Source organism: Leptidea sinapis, chromosome 2 (genome assembly GCF_905404315.1).
Source record: "Leptidea sinapis chromosome 2, ilLepSina1.1, whole genome shotgun sequence".
Classification (NCBI taxonomy): domain Eukaryota; kingdom Metazoa; phylum Arthropoda; class Insecta; order Lepidoptera; family Pieridae; genus Leptidea; species Leptidea sinapis.
In genome coordinates this window covers 5,989,779-6,010,109 of record NC_066266.1, presented here as the reverse complement: position 1 = coordinate 6,010,109, position 20,331 = coordinate 5,989,779, and the positions used below count along the sequence as shown (strand labels likewise).

At 34.8% G+C, this 20,331-nt stretch overlaps 1 protein-coding gene across 1 annotated transcript in view; it reads left to right on the top strand.

The window, feature by feature from the left end:
• Nucleotides 1-20,331, top strand: part of LOC126975619 (irregular chiasm C-roughest protein-like) — a 135,744-nt gene that overhangs the window by 111,488 nt on the left and 3,925 nt on the right. The window contains exons 13-20 of the mRNA XM_050823611.1: nt 3,496-3,641; nt 6,337-6,490; nt 7,570-7,778; nt 10,117-10,263; nt 15,012-15,186; nt 17,062-17,169; nt 18,257-18,340; nt 19,848-19,924. Coding sequence (XP_050679568.1) covers nt 3,496-3,641; nt 6,337-6,490; nt 7,570-7,778; nt 10,117-10,263; nt 15,012-15,186; nt 17,062-17,169; nt 18,257-18,340; nt 19,848-19,924 — 1,100 coding nt within the window. The remainder of the gene's footprint in view (nt 1-3,495; nt 3,642-6,336; nt 6,491-7,569; nt 7,779-10,116; nt 10,264-15,011; nt 15,187-17,061; nt 17,170-18,256; nt 18,341-19,847; nt 19,925-20,331) is intronic.

The window sequence follows — 20,331 nt, the reverse complement described above, 5'->3', positions numbered from 1 at the left end:
ACTTATAAATTATTCATATGTTTGATCGTCTTGATAACGAAATGATGGATAAAATTTGTTGCAGTTAATTTATAAGCTGTCCACATAACGGGCAGAACTGAGGTTAAAAATAATTGAACTTATAATGACGAGGTTTTTTGAGTATAAGATAATTGTTTCTTTTTTTATGAAAATAAGGGACGAGATGAGCAGGACTTTCAGCTGACAGTAATTGATACTCCCTGCCCATTACAATGCAGTACCACTCTGAATTCTGAGCGGTACTACAATTGCGATCGTCACCTTGAGACATAGAATGTTGTCTCATTTGCCCAGTAATTTCACTAGCTACGGCTTCTTCAGACCGAAACACAGTAATGCTTACACGTTACTACTTCACGGCAGAAATAGGCGCCGTTGTGGTACCCATAATCTAGCCAGCTTCCTGTGCAAAGGAGCCTCCTACTGGTAAAATCACGTCTAAGGTTTTGTTATTGTTTGTTTTTTAATTGTTTCTGCTCTTGTCTGATTCTTGCAAAATCATATTAATCAATGACACACCATACATAGAGAGACATACGCTTGGTGTTATTTTATATTTAAATTAATAAAATTTAAAAAGATTACCATGATGTTACGTGATCCCAGTCTACAAGTGTTTCTCAGTTCTTGTAGTATTAATTTTACAAACTCTTACTACGCAACCCATTTTAGTATCAATAGCACAGTTTTACAGAACATGTCACGTCAACGTCACACATTGTTCGAGACTGGCTCGAGTACGCCCACTTGGTATTAGTTGCCGAACATTGCGACTACGCCTGCGGTATCTAGTTGAAGCGCAGTGGAGACTAATCCTTAATCTAACCTCAATGACTTATTCAAATGATTTTTGGAATGCAAATGTAATTTTTGGAGTGAAAACCGGTCTATATATTATATATACTACCAGAGATCTGGTAAAGATCTGGTGTTACTATTCCAAAACTGAACAAGGTTTAATTATGTTATGTTTAATTTAAGTAATGCCTATCAATTATAAAATAAACAGACCTCGTGGATATATACGCTATTATTGTATGTCGGTATATCAAAAAGAGATAAAATTTTACCCCCTTATTCATAATAGTCTGCTAACTTAAAGCGTTGCTAATTCTCACTCTGTCTTCTTCTATTGACCTAAGTCAGAATGAGAATAAACACTCCTAAACGACTGTTTAAAGTTAGCGGACCATTATGAATAAGGGGGTTAGTGTTAGCAAGCTAATTCTGCTAGTTCAATAGACTTGTACCAATTGCGATTATAATTTGTTTGATACAACAGCTAATGTATACGCTCGAAATAAATTATCATAAAATAAAATAATCAGAATTATCCTGGAATGTGCGGGGGTTGCCAACCAACGGGCAAAAACTTTAATTAATACGAGGTCACTCCAAGAAGTCTATGAACATCCCAAGAATTTTCTGGAAGGAGCTGGGCTGGTTGGAGTTACTGGCCAAATACTACACGCAAAATGTACCCAACCTAGTGGTTTAATTCGGGAAAGAGGCCTCCCTACCATACTATACCATTCAACTTTGCATCTAAAAAAACCAAAAAGGTTAACAACTAATGCTAATAACACTTAATAATACGTCAGAACCCACAACTTATACTATAAATTAAATGAACAACAGTGAAAATATTTTTAAAGACATAAAAACGAATAAATAGAACTTATAAATATTACTTAGCAGGTTCAAATTCTCTTAGGCTGCTATAGTTTTTGTAATAGATAATCTTTTATTCTGTAATTAATGTTTTTAGTATTTAAATTTTATCCATCCCTACTCTATGGTTATAATAGTCTAGTTTAGGTAACTCAACATTCTTGCTATTTGGTGTTAGAAAGATAAGTTGATTTTTTTTTCCTTAAGAGTTAAAGCCACATCCAGGTTCATACCGAAAAATCTAATTCTGCATCTCAGCATCCATTCTGTTCACATTAATAAAATATCAAATTGTTTAGATTTGCAAGAGCAACATCGCAAGTCAATTTCCTAAAATGCTAATATTAAGGTTCAGCAAGTTATCAACTGTAAAGTAGGTCCTGTTGATGAAGCCACAACCTGAGAGTTGAACAAAGCATACATGATTTTATGACGATACAAACGGTAAGCTCAGTTGGGAAATCTGTCGCACGGAACGCGAGATGTCGTGTTTTCGAGTTCCGCATCGTTCATAAAAATTTGATTTGTGTAGGCATCACCAACCAAAAGGTTGGTCTTCCAAATTTTCTTATCTCTAATTTCAGTCTGGTCTCTCTAGTCGTTAGAATTGTTAATCAATTATATAATAATAAAGTTTATCTCATCGAAATTTTTTGAGACAACCACGGCTACGTCACTGTAATAAATTAATTCAATTTATTGCATTTTAATTGATAAAACGACACATAGTCAACCCTTCCAAGCTCACAATCAGTTCGAATCGCTCTCATAACTTCGTAAACTTTCGTAAACTCTACACGAGTGTAAATTCAGGTGAGAGTTTGGAGTTGTTCAAGTGTCATTCGAGATCTTTTAGATCGAAATTCGACACCGTTCTCCACATATTAAATTCTACGATTTCAATGAAAATAGTTTTCAGTACCGAAATAGCCGTGAATTGTACGCCTTGGGAATATGCAGATGCTACAAGAATTTTGCAATTTTATCGGTAACATTTACAATTCTTCTTTTAGTATTCTTAAGAATAAGAATAACGTGACCTTGCTCAAGGACGCATCACCGACATGTTATTCGAAATGTGTATGTTATATATATAAATGTTTTATGGGAATAGCATCGATACTGGAATGACACCTGATGTTTAGTGGTGCTCAGGATTATTTAAAAACTTAAGCAAAAATTTAAAAAATGTATTTTTTTTTTCTTAACTTTAAACAATTATTATAAACAAAATAATAACTTTTATCACGTGTTTTTGCTATACATATTATATTGTGTAAGAAAGGCTCCACGAAACCAAATTTGTGCTTATTTTAAAATAATAGAGGTAGAAAAAAAAATCATTTTTTTATTTTATTTAAATTAATATTTCTTGTAAGAAAATATTTTAATGTACAGCGGTAGTGTGGCCATACCGTTATGGCGGCGTGGAGTACTATTTTCGGTGTTGAATAAATAAATGTTTCTTTGAATTCCTTAAATATTAATAGTTTTGAAGATATAATCGAAAAACTAAGTGCATTTTTTTTTAACTTAATTTCAATTATTTATGTTAATATAAGTAATACTACATAATATCTTCGATATATTTTTCTAGTCGTTATTCCGAATCGAATGATCCATCACTACTTGGTACGACCAATTAAGAAAATTCGCAAACTAATCCCAAAATAAGCAAATACCTACAATGATAAAAAAAATTGTGGAAATTGGTCTATTGACCCATGGGATATTCCAATTGATTTAACATTTCTGCCACCCTGTATTGTTTGGATATAAATATTAATATGACTTCTTTTCCAGGGCCTCCAAAAATAATTTCAAACGAAACTCAGTACGGCGTAGAAGGAGACAGCGTGAGAATCGAATGTACGTCCTTCTCTGTCCCGAAGCCGAGCCACGTCATATGGGCTTATCAAGGAAATGAAATCAATTCCTTTCACAATCAAGTATGTGGAAAATCTCTAGACTTACGGTGATTTGTGTGGGGTTGTAAAAAAGATAAAGGTGTGCACGGACAGACGTGGCGAATTGTTGCTTCTTTTGCAGCGTTTTTTCTTTTTTATTTATTTTTTTTATAATAATCAATAGTTTACAAACCAACTGAACTGTAGCACCATTTTAGTATTTTTTAATATTTAAAATGATATATTATGATACAATGTAATAATAAAATTAACTGCTATAATTTTCCCAATACCTCATAATTATAATAAGAAATCTTGATTAGATTTTTAAGTTTTACACACACAATTTAATCGTATGTTACTTAAAAAGCAGAATTACTAATGTAGTATGTAGGTAATCAACCGCTGATACATTGACGCATTACAAAAATGAGTTATAAATCAACATTACAAGCCCCCTGTCTCATTTCACCCTTGTCTAGGGTAGTAGAGACCCCAAAATACAAGTTGCCACATCGGTCACAACCATGCAACCACTGCCAGGGTTACCACGTAGGCCGTCCTTCCACTTCAAGGCATAACACACACTCATTCACAGAGCTCCTCTTCAACTCACACCGGTTCTTGCCCTGGCCATGCTCTTATTATAGCATAATAGCTGCTATTAAAGAAATATTTGCTCCAATTAAAATCAACTTAATTCTTATTCTGAAACAGCTACATTTATTTAAGTTAAAGGAAATCATTTAACTGTATATTAAAAAAGAAAAATATCTTCATACCACGGACGAGTAAAAAAGACTCTTTCTTTACTCGTCCGTGCTTCATACATACATTATTTACTGACAGTGAATGTGTTTAAAGATTTATTTGTACATTAACCGCAACCCGCTGCCGGCGCCGGCATAACGGTAGTGTGAGGTATACCTTATTTATGTCGATTTCAAAGCTGTTCGATTGTGGATTTGGCGTATCACGAAGTGTCGGGTTATTTATTACCGGGCGGCTATATTTTGAATGGACTAGAACAGTCATATCATATTATTATATTGTGTCCTTGTAGATGATTGATGATTATAATATGTACGTCTCTTCTTTAATTTATTAATTAATGTAACGCTTATTAATTCCAATAAATCTAACCATACAATGTATTGGCGTATTAGTAAATTAAATTTAATGTTATATGTTAACTACGGGGTACGGAAAACACGAGCGGCCTTACAAATAAAATTGGCATAAAGTTATACCTGAGCATAAACCAAGAATATGTAAAATATTTTCAAATAGACATTTTGCCTTTGATTGATTTATATGGACGTATACCGTTTCCGCGTTAAATTGCAAGGCTGCTTGACATTCTAAATACTTCAGAATTGTCATTGTATTGACAGTGTTGTCGGCGATTTAGTCGAAATTTAGCATATTCTTGGTTTATTCTGAAGTATAACTTTATGGTACGATTATTTGTAAGGCAGGAGAATAATTGCGCAAATTATATATTACACTTACTAGGTACCCGTAACACAAACCCTGAACACCTACACAATAGTATATCACTGAAATAAAAGAAATTAACATAATATTATCTGTTGCCTTCCAATTTATTCCAAGGATCAAATATAAACTTGTAAATCCCCGGTTAAGTCGAGTCTGTAAGCCTTTTTTTATGCCATACATATCTGGCCTTTGAAAAACGATCTCATGGTGAAAAAACGTTTTCGTGGTAGACTTAATTTAGCGTAAATAGTTTTCTAAATATTACACATTTCGGGAATTGATCAATCTCAGGCTTTTATATGTATAAACTGAATTTTAATATAATATTTTATAAAAAAAAATCAAATTGAAATCATAGTTTTATTATCTGTATGTCACGTAACCGAAAACGCCGACCATTTTGTTTTGTGACGTCACTATAGTAGAAACAATATATTTTACGATACGGACTATGAAAGGTCATTTTTATATTATCTGTTATCTATATATATAAAAATGAATTGCTGTTCGTTAGTATCGCTAAAACTCGAGAAAGGCTGGATCGATTTGGCTCATTTTGGTCTTGAATTATTTGTGGAGGTCCAGAGAAGGTTTAAAAGGTGAATAAATATGAAAATGTTCGAAATTAAATAAAAACAACAATTTTGTTTTTCGTTTGATGTGTCCCCCGTCGTTAACAAATCATATGGAAAGAATAGTTTAATAACTAATTAGAATCTTTATATCGTTCGAACTTTCTCCGGAGGTAAACAAAAAACTTAATCTTAGCTACCTATAGTTGGTAGATATTATGTACGATTTAATATTTGATAGGTCTGAAAGTCGGTCGTCATCTATTTTTTAAACCCCAAAATTTTTAATTCTTATTTTTTTTTACTTTATATGGCAATACAACGTTTGCTGGGTCAGCTAGTTATTCATAAAAATCAATAATGATTGCACTGGGCATTTGACTTCTTTGTTTATGTTATTATGACGTCACGATCATGGCGGCTCCCTTTTGGCGCAACTATTGGTTGTTTAAATTTTAGGCATAAAGTGTAATTGTTTTGAGGAATTAAAAATACCAGTTGACTATCAAATCTTTACGATCATTTTTGAATATATTTTATAAATACAAAGAATAGCCTATTGGGAGTGCTCCTTATTATTATGTGACTCGTCGGCTTATTTGAAATGAGAACAGTCATTCTTAGATCTTATTTCAATCTGTTGGTGAAAATGTGATTTTTTGCAGGAATACGTCTTTCTAGAAGAATCACTCGCAGACCGATTGACAAAATCAACTCTCATTGTACGGAACAGCGCGCCGAAACATTTCGGTGTTTACAACTGTACTGTTATCAACGACTATGGGACAGATACTGCGCACATTGTGCTCATGAGAGACAGTAAGTACTAAAAAGGCATCAAAAGGCATTTTTCTTAAAATTGATTCTTTAAGAATTCTTTTTAATGTCATTTCTAATACACTAGATACTACTACCGCTTCCGAAACAAATGGCGCTCTGAGAGAGAAGAGGCGGCGCAAGAAACTCTCCCAGCATTCTTTTTCATGCGCTCTTTTTAATAAAATATATTCATATTATCATAGTCATTCGTATTGGTATAAAATAATCATAATCTAGTCCCAGGCTGTCCAATCACTTAGATATTCAGCTGTGGAATAGTAAGATTTACGACAGAGCCATTTTTAATAAAACATTTAAATTAAGAATTATATAAAGATAATGCCTGAACACTGGCTGGGACTTTATTATAAAAGTGTATACATTTACCCTTAATGGTATATGTTTACGAAGCCTACTACAATTAGTTACAAGCATCATTTCTCTTGGCTTAGTAAGAAATTAAAAAGATAACTATAATGTTAACACCAGGAACCAACATAAAAAAATTTAAGAAAAACATTTTTTAAAAAATTGTTAAAAACGTTTGTGTCGTTTTGTTATTATAACATAGATGACTTATTTAATGATACCACAGTTTGGGAATGGAGCAACCGCACACAGTCTTTTAGATAATAAATTTTATTAATTAAATATTATATTTTTATAATAAAAGCCCTCTGTGTTTCTTGCGGACTTTCTTCTCAGGTCTGAGGCATACTTTTTGAATGGATGGTAGTTTTTGATTTTATAATAAGTGATATTATATCCTTTTTTTAAAAATATATTTGAATTTGACTTTGGTATAATATCAGCCGAAAAAAATATTTGATTTAAGCGCTATAGCAGAAATAGATTGCTATTCAAAATGATAGTGGTAACAGATGAATGTGTATCAAGTATTAGTTCAAAAAAGTATATTTAAATTGTGATAAATAAACGTCTCTTTCGTTTTTGATTTCCTCGATAATCAATATTATTAAAATTTAAGAAATAAAATGTAATAATATATTATATATAATAATGCCACCGAAGACCAAGATATTTTTAGTATTCATATAAATAAGACAATAATCTTTCAGAGTCCGCGTCTCTTCTCCTGATAACATGCGGAGCATCATCAGTAGCCATTCTGGTCCTCATCATCATGCTTGTGACCATGTTGTGTCACCGCAAGAACAACAAGTGTGACGTCAAGAAGCCGGACATCGACGACATGAAGAGTGACAGGAACTCAAACGTCAGCGATCTGAAGTTTGAGTTGAGACAAGTTGAGGGTAGTTGTGAAATGGTAAGTGGATAAATGTACTGTAGATTATTAAATGTTTGTAAAACTACTCAGATTCATTTTATTCATAACTGAAGAGTCAATTGTTCTTTTAAGGCGCAGTTTTCAAGGAACTTACGAAAATATGATGAGAGTGAATAAATCATTGTTACACAAAAGTAACAGGTTGAAGTTGGTTCCTAAAATTTTCTGCCGTTTGCGTCATTCGTTATTCTTTTTTGGTTTCTTCGTCCATTATTAGCACATGCAAAGGGTTCAAGCCCATATAGCCGTATTCATTATTCAAAGCCATCTTTGCAAGATTTTTACCAAATTCTTCTTTCTAAAAACGTAGAACAACACTTGGTGACGGTCACCAAGTGTTGTGAATGTATGAAGCTATCTATAGCGTCATCAGTTCGTAAAGAGGCTTTAACATTTAGAAAAGAACTGATAAAAAACTTATTTACTTTATTATAAAGAGGATAATTATGAAGGTTCTTGTCTGGTTCTGCGCAGGCTAACTAAAATTGTATGATATTATATTAAGTAGGCTAAGTTGCTATATGATTTAAAGATGGGAATTTCTTATAAATTCTTTCTTCTCTTGCCGAATGGTTAATGACTAAGCTAGAGGGCCCGGGATTGAATCCTGGTAGGTGCAATCATTTATTTGATGAATATGGATGTTTGTTTCCGAGTCATGGACGATTATAAGTATTTATAGTGTATATAGTTGTCTTGTACAGGCTATGCCTAGTTTGGGGCAAGATAATTTGTGTAAAAAGTGTGTCAAGGTTATTATTTGAATGAATGAATGAATGAATGAACGAACGAATGAATGAATGAATGAAAACTTTATTAATAACAAACACAATTTGTTCTTCTCCTCATGTAATAGCCCCTTTACGAAGTAATGGAGCTTCATGACGTTTACCAAGTGTTGTTGCAATATGTTATGTTATTGATGGTATGGTATTGATAAATAATGGTATGGTATCTATATATGTAAATGAAATTGGAGTGTCTGTTTATAATATTCAAATAACCTTTTTTTACTATAATAATACCTACACCAAATTAATATTTTTTTACAATTTTTGTCCGTCTGTCTGTGTGTTCCGGCTAATCTCCGAAATGACTAGACCTATTTTGACGTGACTTTAATTGGCAGGAACTTGATGTAATAAGGAGTTACTAAGAAAAATTCTTTTATTTTAGAAAGATAAAGTAATGTTGCAATGTCCAAGAAACGGCCTAACTCTAAAAATAATTATATGGCATAACGACGTTTGCCGGGTCAGGTAGTTGATAAATAAATATATTTAAATTCTATTTTAGGCTAGGTCTTCCTTTGGGTGAAGAGCGCTCGAACTGTTTACTCTGTAGGTAGAGGTTTGAATCACCAATACGATTTCGAGAAACGAGAAAATTATTTTAAAGAATGAGCTACTGACGATTCATTAAATTAAATAAAATTCATTTACTGAGTTTTTACACGAATCGTAAATATGTATTTCAATCTGCATCGTCATTCAACTGAAGTTTTTCGCTTTCAAACATATTGGTGTATCGCATCAAAATCAATAATAACACTACGCAAGAGATATATGTTTTAACCAGAATTGGTTTTTAAATACTATAACATCACCTGATGTTAAGTGATTACAGCTAAGCTCAGCTCACTTGCAACAGTGACGAGAAATTAGTTTCATAGTTTAGTAACAGTAGAAATATAACAGTATGGAAACTACCTACAAACTTTCGAAATGACACACTCACACAAACATGCGTATCGACGGGGCCCCTAAGCGGTCTTGCAGCAGTTCATCAAAACGGGAGCTATCGCTTTTTAACTTCCTGGTGATTTTGAATGGTAAAAACAATTTATATTATAATGTCATTATTATAATATAACGTACTCGAATTATAAGGCCGTGTGATCGATTGTAATATATACATTTTCCAAACATATGTTTCTCAAACAGTATTCATTTTAAATAATATTTAAATCTTTTTTTTTTAACGTTACAGTCGTTTTTTGCCGGCTAGGGAATCCCTCCACAATGACCCATAAGGAACTTCGTTCCAAAAAGTATAGTCGAAATCCCTCTTCATTTTTGAAGTCGGTTAAAAAAAATAACATGATAACGCTATTGCTTCAATGGAGTATAGGCACGTGTAGGTAAGTATTTTATCAACTAGGCTTAGTTTCAAAAGTGTTCCATATTTGTACTGTGGTTTAGTTGTACGTTCAAATAAGTTTCTTGAAAACTGCCCTCTGTAGTGTATTTCATGATTTATGTATTTATTTTTTAATTCAAAACATATTTTATGTGTAATATTATACACAAATTCACAGGACACAGAAGAACTTCACCCCACTCTCCAACTCACCACAAACCTCGGCCTGCCTCTAGCTGGACCAGTTCCTCTTCCAGAACCAGGGTACGATATGAAGTACCAAAGATACAGTGGGGACTTCACACAGATCAACATGCCATTTAAGGTAACTATTAATATTTATATGAATGAAATTCTATGCTCTTAGTTCACATACCTAGCCTATTTAGGGACAATAGCCTTACCTTAGTGGCCTTTAGTATTATTTTATAGAAAAGTAAAACAAACGAACAAATATAGTACTCCCTTTTATCAATAGACAAAGCGTCCATTAGAAAAGAACCGCGGACCATATTTTGACTCCTGCGGACTCCCAACCAATTTCAATAGTGCACGCTGCACATTGTGAAGAATCATTGATTTCACGAGAACTGGAAACAACTTCATAAGGTACCGACGTCATGAACACGATATCGGAATATTTTCAGAAACATAATTTAATAATTTGTGTAAAAAGTGTGTCAATATTATTATTATCATTATGGCCAAGAAAAGGTTCCGAACCACTGGTAGTAGATACAGTCTCTTGCTGCAGGATAACTGATGAAAACAGACCAGGAATATAATTAGTTTAGTGTGCGTGACAAGCTACATCTTACACTCGCGATTTGTATGACACTTTGTGTTTGTTTGCGTGAATTGCTCGAAATACAGGCTAGTTGATGTTTTCACAGCTGTAATAGTCTATCTAGACGTATACATCATCTAAGAAGACCATCTCTAACGGCGATACAGCAACATAGAAATGTAGGCTTGGCATTAGCTCCTCAGTATTTTGAATAATATACCGCTAGGTAACACACACTATAACGAATCATACATTACCCTCTCGTGTTTACGCGAATATATTCTAAGACTTTGCTTGTATCACCAGAGAAATCACAAAAGCGTCAACGACTTTTTAAAGCTTCGAATAAACATACGAATTTCTTCTTTATTACTTTATTCTTTAGTAATTCTTATAAAATATTAATAATCATAATCTTCATTTAATGTAAAGTTTTTAAGTTTTGAGAAACGACAGATTTTTATAATGAAATCTAATATATAAAATTCTCATGTCGCAGTGTTTGTAGTTAAAGTCCTTCGAAACGGTTTGACCGATTCTCATGAAATTTTGAGTGCATATTGGGTAGGTCTGAGAATCGGACAACATCTATTTTTCATCCCCCTAAATGTTGAGGATGGTCCATGCCAATTTATTTTTTATTTTTTTGACTTTTTTTTTAAATTTGATTATGAGTCAGCATTAAAAAATAATATAAATAAAAAATACATACAACTTCAAATTTTCACCCATCTACGATCAACAGTTACTTTTGTATCGCGATTTTAATATTGGCAATACACCTAATATATAAAACGCTTGTAATTTTAATCACGATTTGTATATTGGATACAGCCTTACAAATAATTTGTTATGTATATTACAGCTATTATAAAATACTCTATTTGTTTAAAAAGAGTGGTCGTTGAGTTTCTTGTATTATCCTTTTATTAAGCTTTGTCCGTTGGTTGGCCACCCCACATTCTAGGATTACTTGAGTGACCGTTTCGTCCTCGGCTAGACAGCCTCTGCACTTAAGACTGCCCGTTATGCAGATTCTGAAAAGGTACTTGTTAATTATAGGTAGTACGTATTAATTTAATATACTAATAGTTATTTATGCAACTGTTGTGTAATAAGGGGTATTTAAACACGAGTGTGGATTGTGGTTGTTTTAATGTTCGCAACAAGCTAACTGTTTTAGAATCTTTAATAGAGGATTTAAAACATGGGTGTAGATAAACATAGTGACACAACAGCAAAGAGCAACTGACTATATCTCTCTCGCTCGGGTACACTCGGCGGTCCCGAGTTTGCCCGAAGCCTTTCACCTCAGAGCGTGACAGATCTGCCTAACTTACTACCTTCGATAAGAAGAAAGAAGATTTCCCTTGAATAAAGCTGCAAATGAACACCTTTATTTTAACACTTAGATAAATCTGTCAGACAGTTGAGATTGTATCTGCAGTACATAAATAAGTCGTGGACTGTATTGCACGTTTCACAGCTATGTCAGTGTCGGGTGGGCGCCGCGCCTCGTCTACAGATTGCGCCGTCCGTGGTGGCGCTTTGACGTTAATATATCGAGGATAAGCTGCTTGCAGCACTAACTCGATGCTGTTGAAAATATCTTTGTTGGGTTTCTATTTCGGTTCATACATAGACAGTTTATAAGCATTACTTAGATCATTTACACGTCAAGATAGACTTCTGTGACAACTGTGAAAAGGTCGAAAGAAATTGTGTGTAAGTCTAACCTGTATTTAGAGCAATTCATGCACACACAAGCCACCAGTAGAAGTCTCCTATGCACAGGATGCCGGCTAGATTATGGATACCCCAATGTCGCATTTTCTGCAGTGTAGCAGTATTGTGTAAGTATTATTGTGTTTCGGTCTGAAGGGCGCAGTAGCTAGTCAAATAACTGGGTAAATAAGACTTGACATCTTATGTCTCAAGGTGTAGGGCCGCTCAGAATTATTGGGTTTTTCAATTATCTTGAGCGGTACTGTATTGTAGATGGTAAGGCGTATCAATTACCATGAGCTTAACGTCCTGCTCGCCTCGTCCCTTATTTTCATAAAAAAAAAAACAAAGTTTCATACAAATCGCGAGTGTAAGACTCAGCTTGTCACACACACTAAAGTAATAAACCTGACCTGTTTTTATCTGTTAACAAGCTGCAAGAGGTTCTGCCTAGACGTATAAATTATCTGAGAGGCATTTCGTCAATTATTAGCATTTAGCAGATCAATACTACCGACATAATATATGGTATTTCTGAGGTAGCTTTTTAAATAGATATACGGGTATGATCCTTACCTATATCCAACCAAATTTCTTCCGGGGTCTCTGGATTATAATTCTTTAGAAGTTCGGCGGGAGTATCGACAACTCACTCGTCTTTAAAGTTTTTCATGGTAGGATTGATGCTCTTGAGTTAAGTGATAAGCTGTGTCGGTTTTTTGTTCCAAACAAATACCTTCGTAACCGTAGGCATTAACTGTTTGCGGTTCCGCAGAGGCGCACAATTATAGCGCATGTACAGTAGCCTATAACCCGCACTCTCACCAGACTCAACGCTCTCCTGAGCGCAAACCCTGAGTGTGACTTGTTTGCGGATGAATGGACGGGAATAATGTCACAATGCCTAAAGTACTGTGAGGTAGATTAATGTCTGAATTAATAACAATTTTCTTTAATTAATGTAATTGGTGTAAACTGTATTAATTAATTAAATAAATAAATAAATATTGAATATATAAAAATAATTAGTAAGTTGAAGTGGCAATGGACCATATCGCACGCAGGTCCGATAATTATTAATAATGAGGTACGAAAGGCTTTAAACGATGGGCCTCCAGTTTATTTAAATTGCAAATTTTCAATCTTTGTATAATAATATTATGTTGTCTAATCAAGAAGAATTCCGCGCACCCGTGATATTACTGGGCGAATGAGACTTAACGTCTTATGTCTCAAGGTGATGAGTGCAATTGTAGTGCCACTCAGAATTTTTGGGTTTTTCAAGAATCCTAAGCGGTACAGCATTGTAATGGGTAGGGCGTATCAATTACCATCAGTTGAACCTCCTGTTAGTCTCGTCCCTTATTTTCATAAAAAAAATATAACTAACACTATATAACATATTTAAAGGGATCTTCTTTTTTAATTCGCCCGTTAAAAACCCAAAACCAATTTGAGAACATATTTTTTACATGGTTCTGTATAAATACGTGGTGAAATAAGCATTGTCTAAATATCAACTATGTAACTATTTCTCTGCCGTTTATGGGATGCAGCCTACTGGCAGACAGACGGGTGAATGGACAGCAAGATTACTTTCATATAAAATAGTAAAATAAAAGGGCATTTGCCGCTCTTAATATACCTGCTGTCTATTAGCCAAATGCTCGCAGAGATGACAAAAGTCAGGCACGGGGAAGGGCGATGGTGTGGGACGCGACTTGCGTCGACACTCTGGCTCCTTCTCATGTCCAAGTTACATCATTTGGTGCTGGGGCTGCTGCATTGACTGCCAAAGTGACTGCTGAGTGACACTTGGCCCGTGGGGCCCAGTGGCGCGGAGAATGTTCAAAATACTATCTTCGCGCCTCAATAAGGCTACTGGAAACCCAAGCGCTGGCAGCTATGCTAAGCAGCTAATGCTGCCAGTATTCTTGATATGCTTCCACGTAATGATAGTTTTAATTTTATGTATAATAATAATGACACACTCTTACACAAATTATCTTGCCCCAAACTGGGCATAGCCTGTACTATGGATACAAGACATCGAAATATTTAATGCTTACTTAAGCATACATAAATACATACAAACATCCATGACTCGGAAACAATCATCCACATTCATCATATAAATGATTGCACCTACCGGGATTCGAACCCTGGACCTCTAGCTTAGTAGTCATAGTATTGTAAATATAGTTATAAAATTTGTTTTGAATGAATAAAAGTAAAATAAAATCTCCTCCGAACATCCAGAAGGGTCCATCAATGCCATACGAGGATTACACCCGATCGAGCCTTTGCACCGTTCATCAGCGATAAGCAGCTGACTGTATCTTTCTCGCTCGGGTAAACTCGGCGGTCCCGAACTCACCCGATCTAACCTTTCACCCCAGAGCGTAACAGATCAGCCTAACTTATTACCTACAAAAAAATGTGTGTGGGATACGCCACGGTAATATTAGTCATGATGAATGTCTTACTATTGCGGTTTATGAGATCCAGCGTACTGAGATCATCTGTATATAAGATAATAAAATAAAACATTTTATGAACAGCCAGAAGGGTCCATAAATGGCTACGTGCCATACGTGGACTACGCTAGAGACTACGCCCCACCATCCAGTGACTCCCTCACCGGTTCAATGTCAAGGAATACTGACGTCACGTACCAGAGCCACTGCGGGTCCCTGCATCGTCAGAAGAGACTCGGTGCCATGGTTGGACCCGATTGTAAGTTTTATACTGTTTATTTTAACTATAGGAACAAAGCTATGTGAGGTTAAGTGCCGTTATATTTTGCTCATAATAATGTGATAGTAGTATATATTATATAGTGTAAGTGATTGCTAAACTGAAATGGCAGTGGGCAGGGCACATAGTTTGACGGACATATGATGTTGGGGCAGTAAAGTCCTCGAATGGCGACCACGTATTGGAAGACGCAGTGTTGGTAGGCTCCCCACAAGATGAACCGACGATCTGGTTAAGTTCGCCGGAATACGTTTAATGAGGGCAGCGCAGGATCGATCGTCGTGGAAATCTTTGGGGTAGACCTTTGTCTAGCAGTAAACGTCTTCCGGTTCATGATGATGATGATGATAAATCTGATATTTTAATATACACAATGACGTTTTATACATATATATTCTATATATGTGCTACATATATAGACATAAAAGGAATAAAAGACATTTTTAAAATAAAGCTGTTCAAGATACCTAGGTAACACTGAAAATGTTTAGAAAATGGAAAACGGCTTTGTGTAGAAAGTTGCCAAAACTTTTATTGTTTTTCGAAGTAATCTCTGTTCCACTCTACATATCGCTTTCACCACATCTTCAGGGCTCGTAAACCGAATACCTGGAATATATAATAAATATAAAATCTTTAGTTCTTGGGAATAAACAAAAGTCGCAGGAAAGGTGCTAAGTCCGGACTGTATGGCGGATGACTCATTATCCGTTTTGCAGAGTGCGCTGAAGCATTGTCGTGGTGAAGGAGGATACTGCTGTCGAATTTTTTCCGAGACAACAGGCAAACAGCGGTTGACTTACCACTCTACAGTAACTGTCCTTCCATCTTCTAGTCACAACTGTCGCGAAATGACCTTTCCGACCAAAGATTGAGGCAATCATCTTTTTTCCTTGACTTCTTCCTTTCTTTACCTTAGTTGGCCGATCCTCGAAAGGAAACACCCACTGAGCTGATTGTCGTTTGGTTTCGGGTTCGTAGCTATATCCCCACCCAGCTTTCATCAACTGTGTCGATGTCAAATACAGCATTTGAGTCACCGCTGTTCAACTTATCTAACATTTGGCGACACCAGTCCATGCGAAGGTGTTTCTGGTCGTCGGTTAACGTATAGGGAATCCATCTGGTACAAAGCTTTTTGACGCCTAAATGTTCGTGTAATATTTTTTGAACTTGACTCATACCAATGCCTAGGCTTGCCCTTATCTGCTGATAGGTCACTCTCGTATCTTCCTCTATCATGCGTCGCACAGCACTGATGCTATCTTCAGTAATCGCTATTAAAGGACGTCCCTCACGCGGATCATCATTGACATTGCTACGTACACGCTTAATCTCGTTAAGCCAATTGTAAATAGTGGCACGAGTTGGGGCTTCATTAAGAAATGCTAAACGCAGCAATCAAAGCTTTGTTGTTGAGTAAGCCCACAACGAAAGTCATTAAAAAATCATTGAACGAAAATTTTCTCGCGTTAGGTTCATTTTCACGTGTAACAAGAGTTTTAGATTTGCCACCAAATCACAAAAACAAATGACAAATGAATGCAATATAATACATTAGGTTACCAAAGAGTTCTAATATTGAAATTCAAAAAAGTTTTCATGAGCAATGTTTCTAACTGGCCAATTCTAAACATTTTCAGTGTTACTCACGGAAATCTTCGATATATATTCGATGTAAAAATTATAATACCTTTAATAACATATGACAAATTCTAAATCAGAACTTTATACTTTACACAGCACGCAATCAACATCATGAATTATTCCGTGTAATAAACTGAACTACAGCATAGAATATTCAACTACTTATAACACTTTATTGTAGAACTAACTTATTGAACATTTGTTCAGTGATACCAATGCCGAATCCTACCCAACCAATAATGATGAACGGCATGGATGTCCGCTATGCTGCCACATATGGCAACCCCTACTTAACAGCCACTGGACCACAGCATCGTAAGTATTTTTATATGGTTTAAGGTTTTTTTAGTGAAAATACGGGATGAGAGGAGCAGGACGTTCAGCTGATGGTAATTGACGCCCTGTCCATTACAATGCAGTGCCGCTCACGATTCTTGAAAAGCCCAAAAATTCTGAGCGGCACTAACTATTGCGCTCGTCACCTTGAGCGATAAGATGTTAAGTCCTATTTGCCCAGTAATTTCTCTAGCTACGGCGCCTTTCAGACCGATACACAGTAATACGGTAATGATATTCCTGCTTCACGGCAGAAATAGGTGCCGTTGTGGACCCATAATCTAGCCGGCATCCTGTGCAAAGGGGCTTCACACTGGTGAAGGTTATCTAAGGACACACAAAAAGACTTCACTAAGACAAATTATGTGTCGTGTCTTACTCTCACCTGTAATGATAGTTAGAAGTCTAAATCTGATTAAATTTTTAGCTTGTTTTACGGCTGCTTTCAAGCCCTTTTAATCTGTATATTTTAGTTGGTGCCGCTGGCCTAGTAAGTTGGTCAACTTCACAAACAGTGTTTGTAGATTTAACTTGATTTTACGAGTTTCACTTTACCGAAATAGCTTCGAGTATACGCGTATAAGTTGAATCCGAAAATTGAAAACACATTAGTTGGTGGCGGGGATGTCACCGTTGCCTCCTAGATGAGACGAAACGGCCCTAGCCATTATGGCATGGGTGCTATATCAATCTGATTTTTTAAAAAAACATTTTGCATAGATTTATAGATCGAATTGTGGCAAATAATCCGTTCTCAGTACCTTCTACTTTTTAGATAATGCCTTTTAGATACACAAAAAATCTTTTCAAAGCATAAAATATTATATTTAATTATAACGCGGGTAAAGCGCATTTTCCGCCAACTATGTTCACCAATAGTAATATTAAGGCTAGTATGTTGTGTAGCTTAAGCAAGATAGCCCATAATATTTATATATTCCTTATAAATCTGGCAATTAATAATATAAAATGCTTAAATAAATAACTCTTATTTATTTATTGAACCAAAGCAGTGAAAGAAATCACTTTAAAATAAAAATAAATTCAAGAAAAGTTTTGTTCCCAGAATACCCACAACAGCAAAATACGTCATCAAAAAATGCTCCACCGCCATATTACACATTGAAGAGTATATCAAGTCATCCAACAGGTAAGATATTTTATTTTGAGCTCAATAAACCGTTACACTATTCGGATCGTTCTGAAAGAGATATCCAGAGATACTCGTACCATTTTATAAATGACATGTCCAAATTTTTCCAGTTGACAGGTATATTTCTCAACTTCTTGACTTTCCGTATTTCAAATGATTTTTCACCTACTCTCAGTATAGTATTAAATAATGATTGGTATAAAGAAGAAAATAAAATAACCTTACTAAAAAGCAGAACTGAGGTTTTCTTAAATATTCTTTATAACTTAAATAATATATTCAAATTCAAATATTTTTGACCTGAGAAGAATGGGCGCAACACTCTCAGCGGGCTTTTTTTTTATCAAAAAATATGTTTTCAAACTAATGTTGTACAATTCAACATGTTATTTAATAGCCTGAGGGCGGTCGCTACATTCCCAATCTGTGGCATCATTAAGAAAGTCATTTATGTTATTGTATTAAAACAATATTTGTGCTGCAGAAGAGGGCTACTCGCGCTATTTGTAACCTAGGTCCTAATGAATCATTGAGAGCAAAATTCAAAGAAATTAACATCTTGACTGTTGCTTCTCAATATATTCTTGATAATGTAATGTATGTTCACAGGCACATAAATGAATTTGCGAGACACTGTCATAACCATAATGTTAACACCCGGAGCAGACATAAACTTATAATGCCTACTACTCGGCTAAGTCGAGTTAGCAAGTCTTTTGTGGGGCGATGTATATGCTTTTACAACCGGATCCCAGAAAAGGTTCAAAACAAAAGTATTACGATATTCAAAAGAATTGTTGAAAAACGTTTGTTGGTGCCTGGTTAACATTATGGTTATGACAGTTTTAAGCAAATTCATTTGTGCCTGTGAACATACATTACATTATCAAGATTATATTGAGAAGCAACAGTTAAGATGTTAACATATTACGTTCTCAACACTGATTTTGAATATAAGTAATACAAACATACATATACCCACAGATTCACGCATATTCTTATTATATACAAAGAGATTGATACAATATACAAATGATTTGAGTTTTCTTTAGTGTTAATTCCAACAATATTTGTCTTTAAATAATTCGACACGTGTTTCGCCTCTACACGAGGCATCCTCAGGACGTGTTGTCTCGCCAAAAAGTCTCGTGCCAAATATTGGCGGAATTAACATTAAGAAAACTCAAATCATTTGTATAATTATGGATTTCCGCAAAGTAACGTCTACTTCAATAATTTTTTTTTTTGTTTTTTTTTTTTTTTAATGATACAATATTAAAGTTATAGTTATAAACATAATATCTTATCTTTACTTAAGAAATACAATGCATGTATTCCACCTACATCTTATTTAGATAAAGAAAATCGCTGTATGAAAATATTAATTCGAGTAATTCCATATATATAAAACTTTATTTTAAGGTAAAATACATCATTATAATTATTAAGAACTTTAACATAATATAGTTGTACCGAAAATTGACTTACGTTTTTTGTGTCGTAGCAAATAGCATGACGTCATCGTCTTCTCGGCCAATCAATGGGCAACCTGACCTGTCTATGGAAGCCGTTCATTGTCAAGTAAGTGTTATATCGTTACACATTATTCAAAAAGCCTTATTTGAAAAACTTACATAGCTTACAAATTATAGATGAAAATCTTTTTAACATATTGTAGTTTATTAAAACTGACTTTATTGATGTATTAAAATCACATCATTTTTTTTATGAAAATAAGGGACGAGATGAGCACGACGTTCACTTGATGGTAATTGATACGCCCTGCCCATTACAATGCAGTGCCACTCAGGTTTCTTGAAAAACCCAAAAATTCTGAGCGGCACTAAAATTGCGCTCGTCACCTTGAGACATAAGATGTTAAGTCTCATTTGCCCAGTTATTTGCCCTCTTGCTAAAACGCCCTTCAGACAGTAATATTTACACATTACTCATCATGTACAAAAAAGCCTCCCACTGGTAATGGTAAC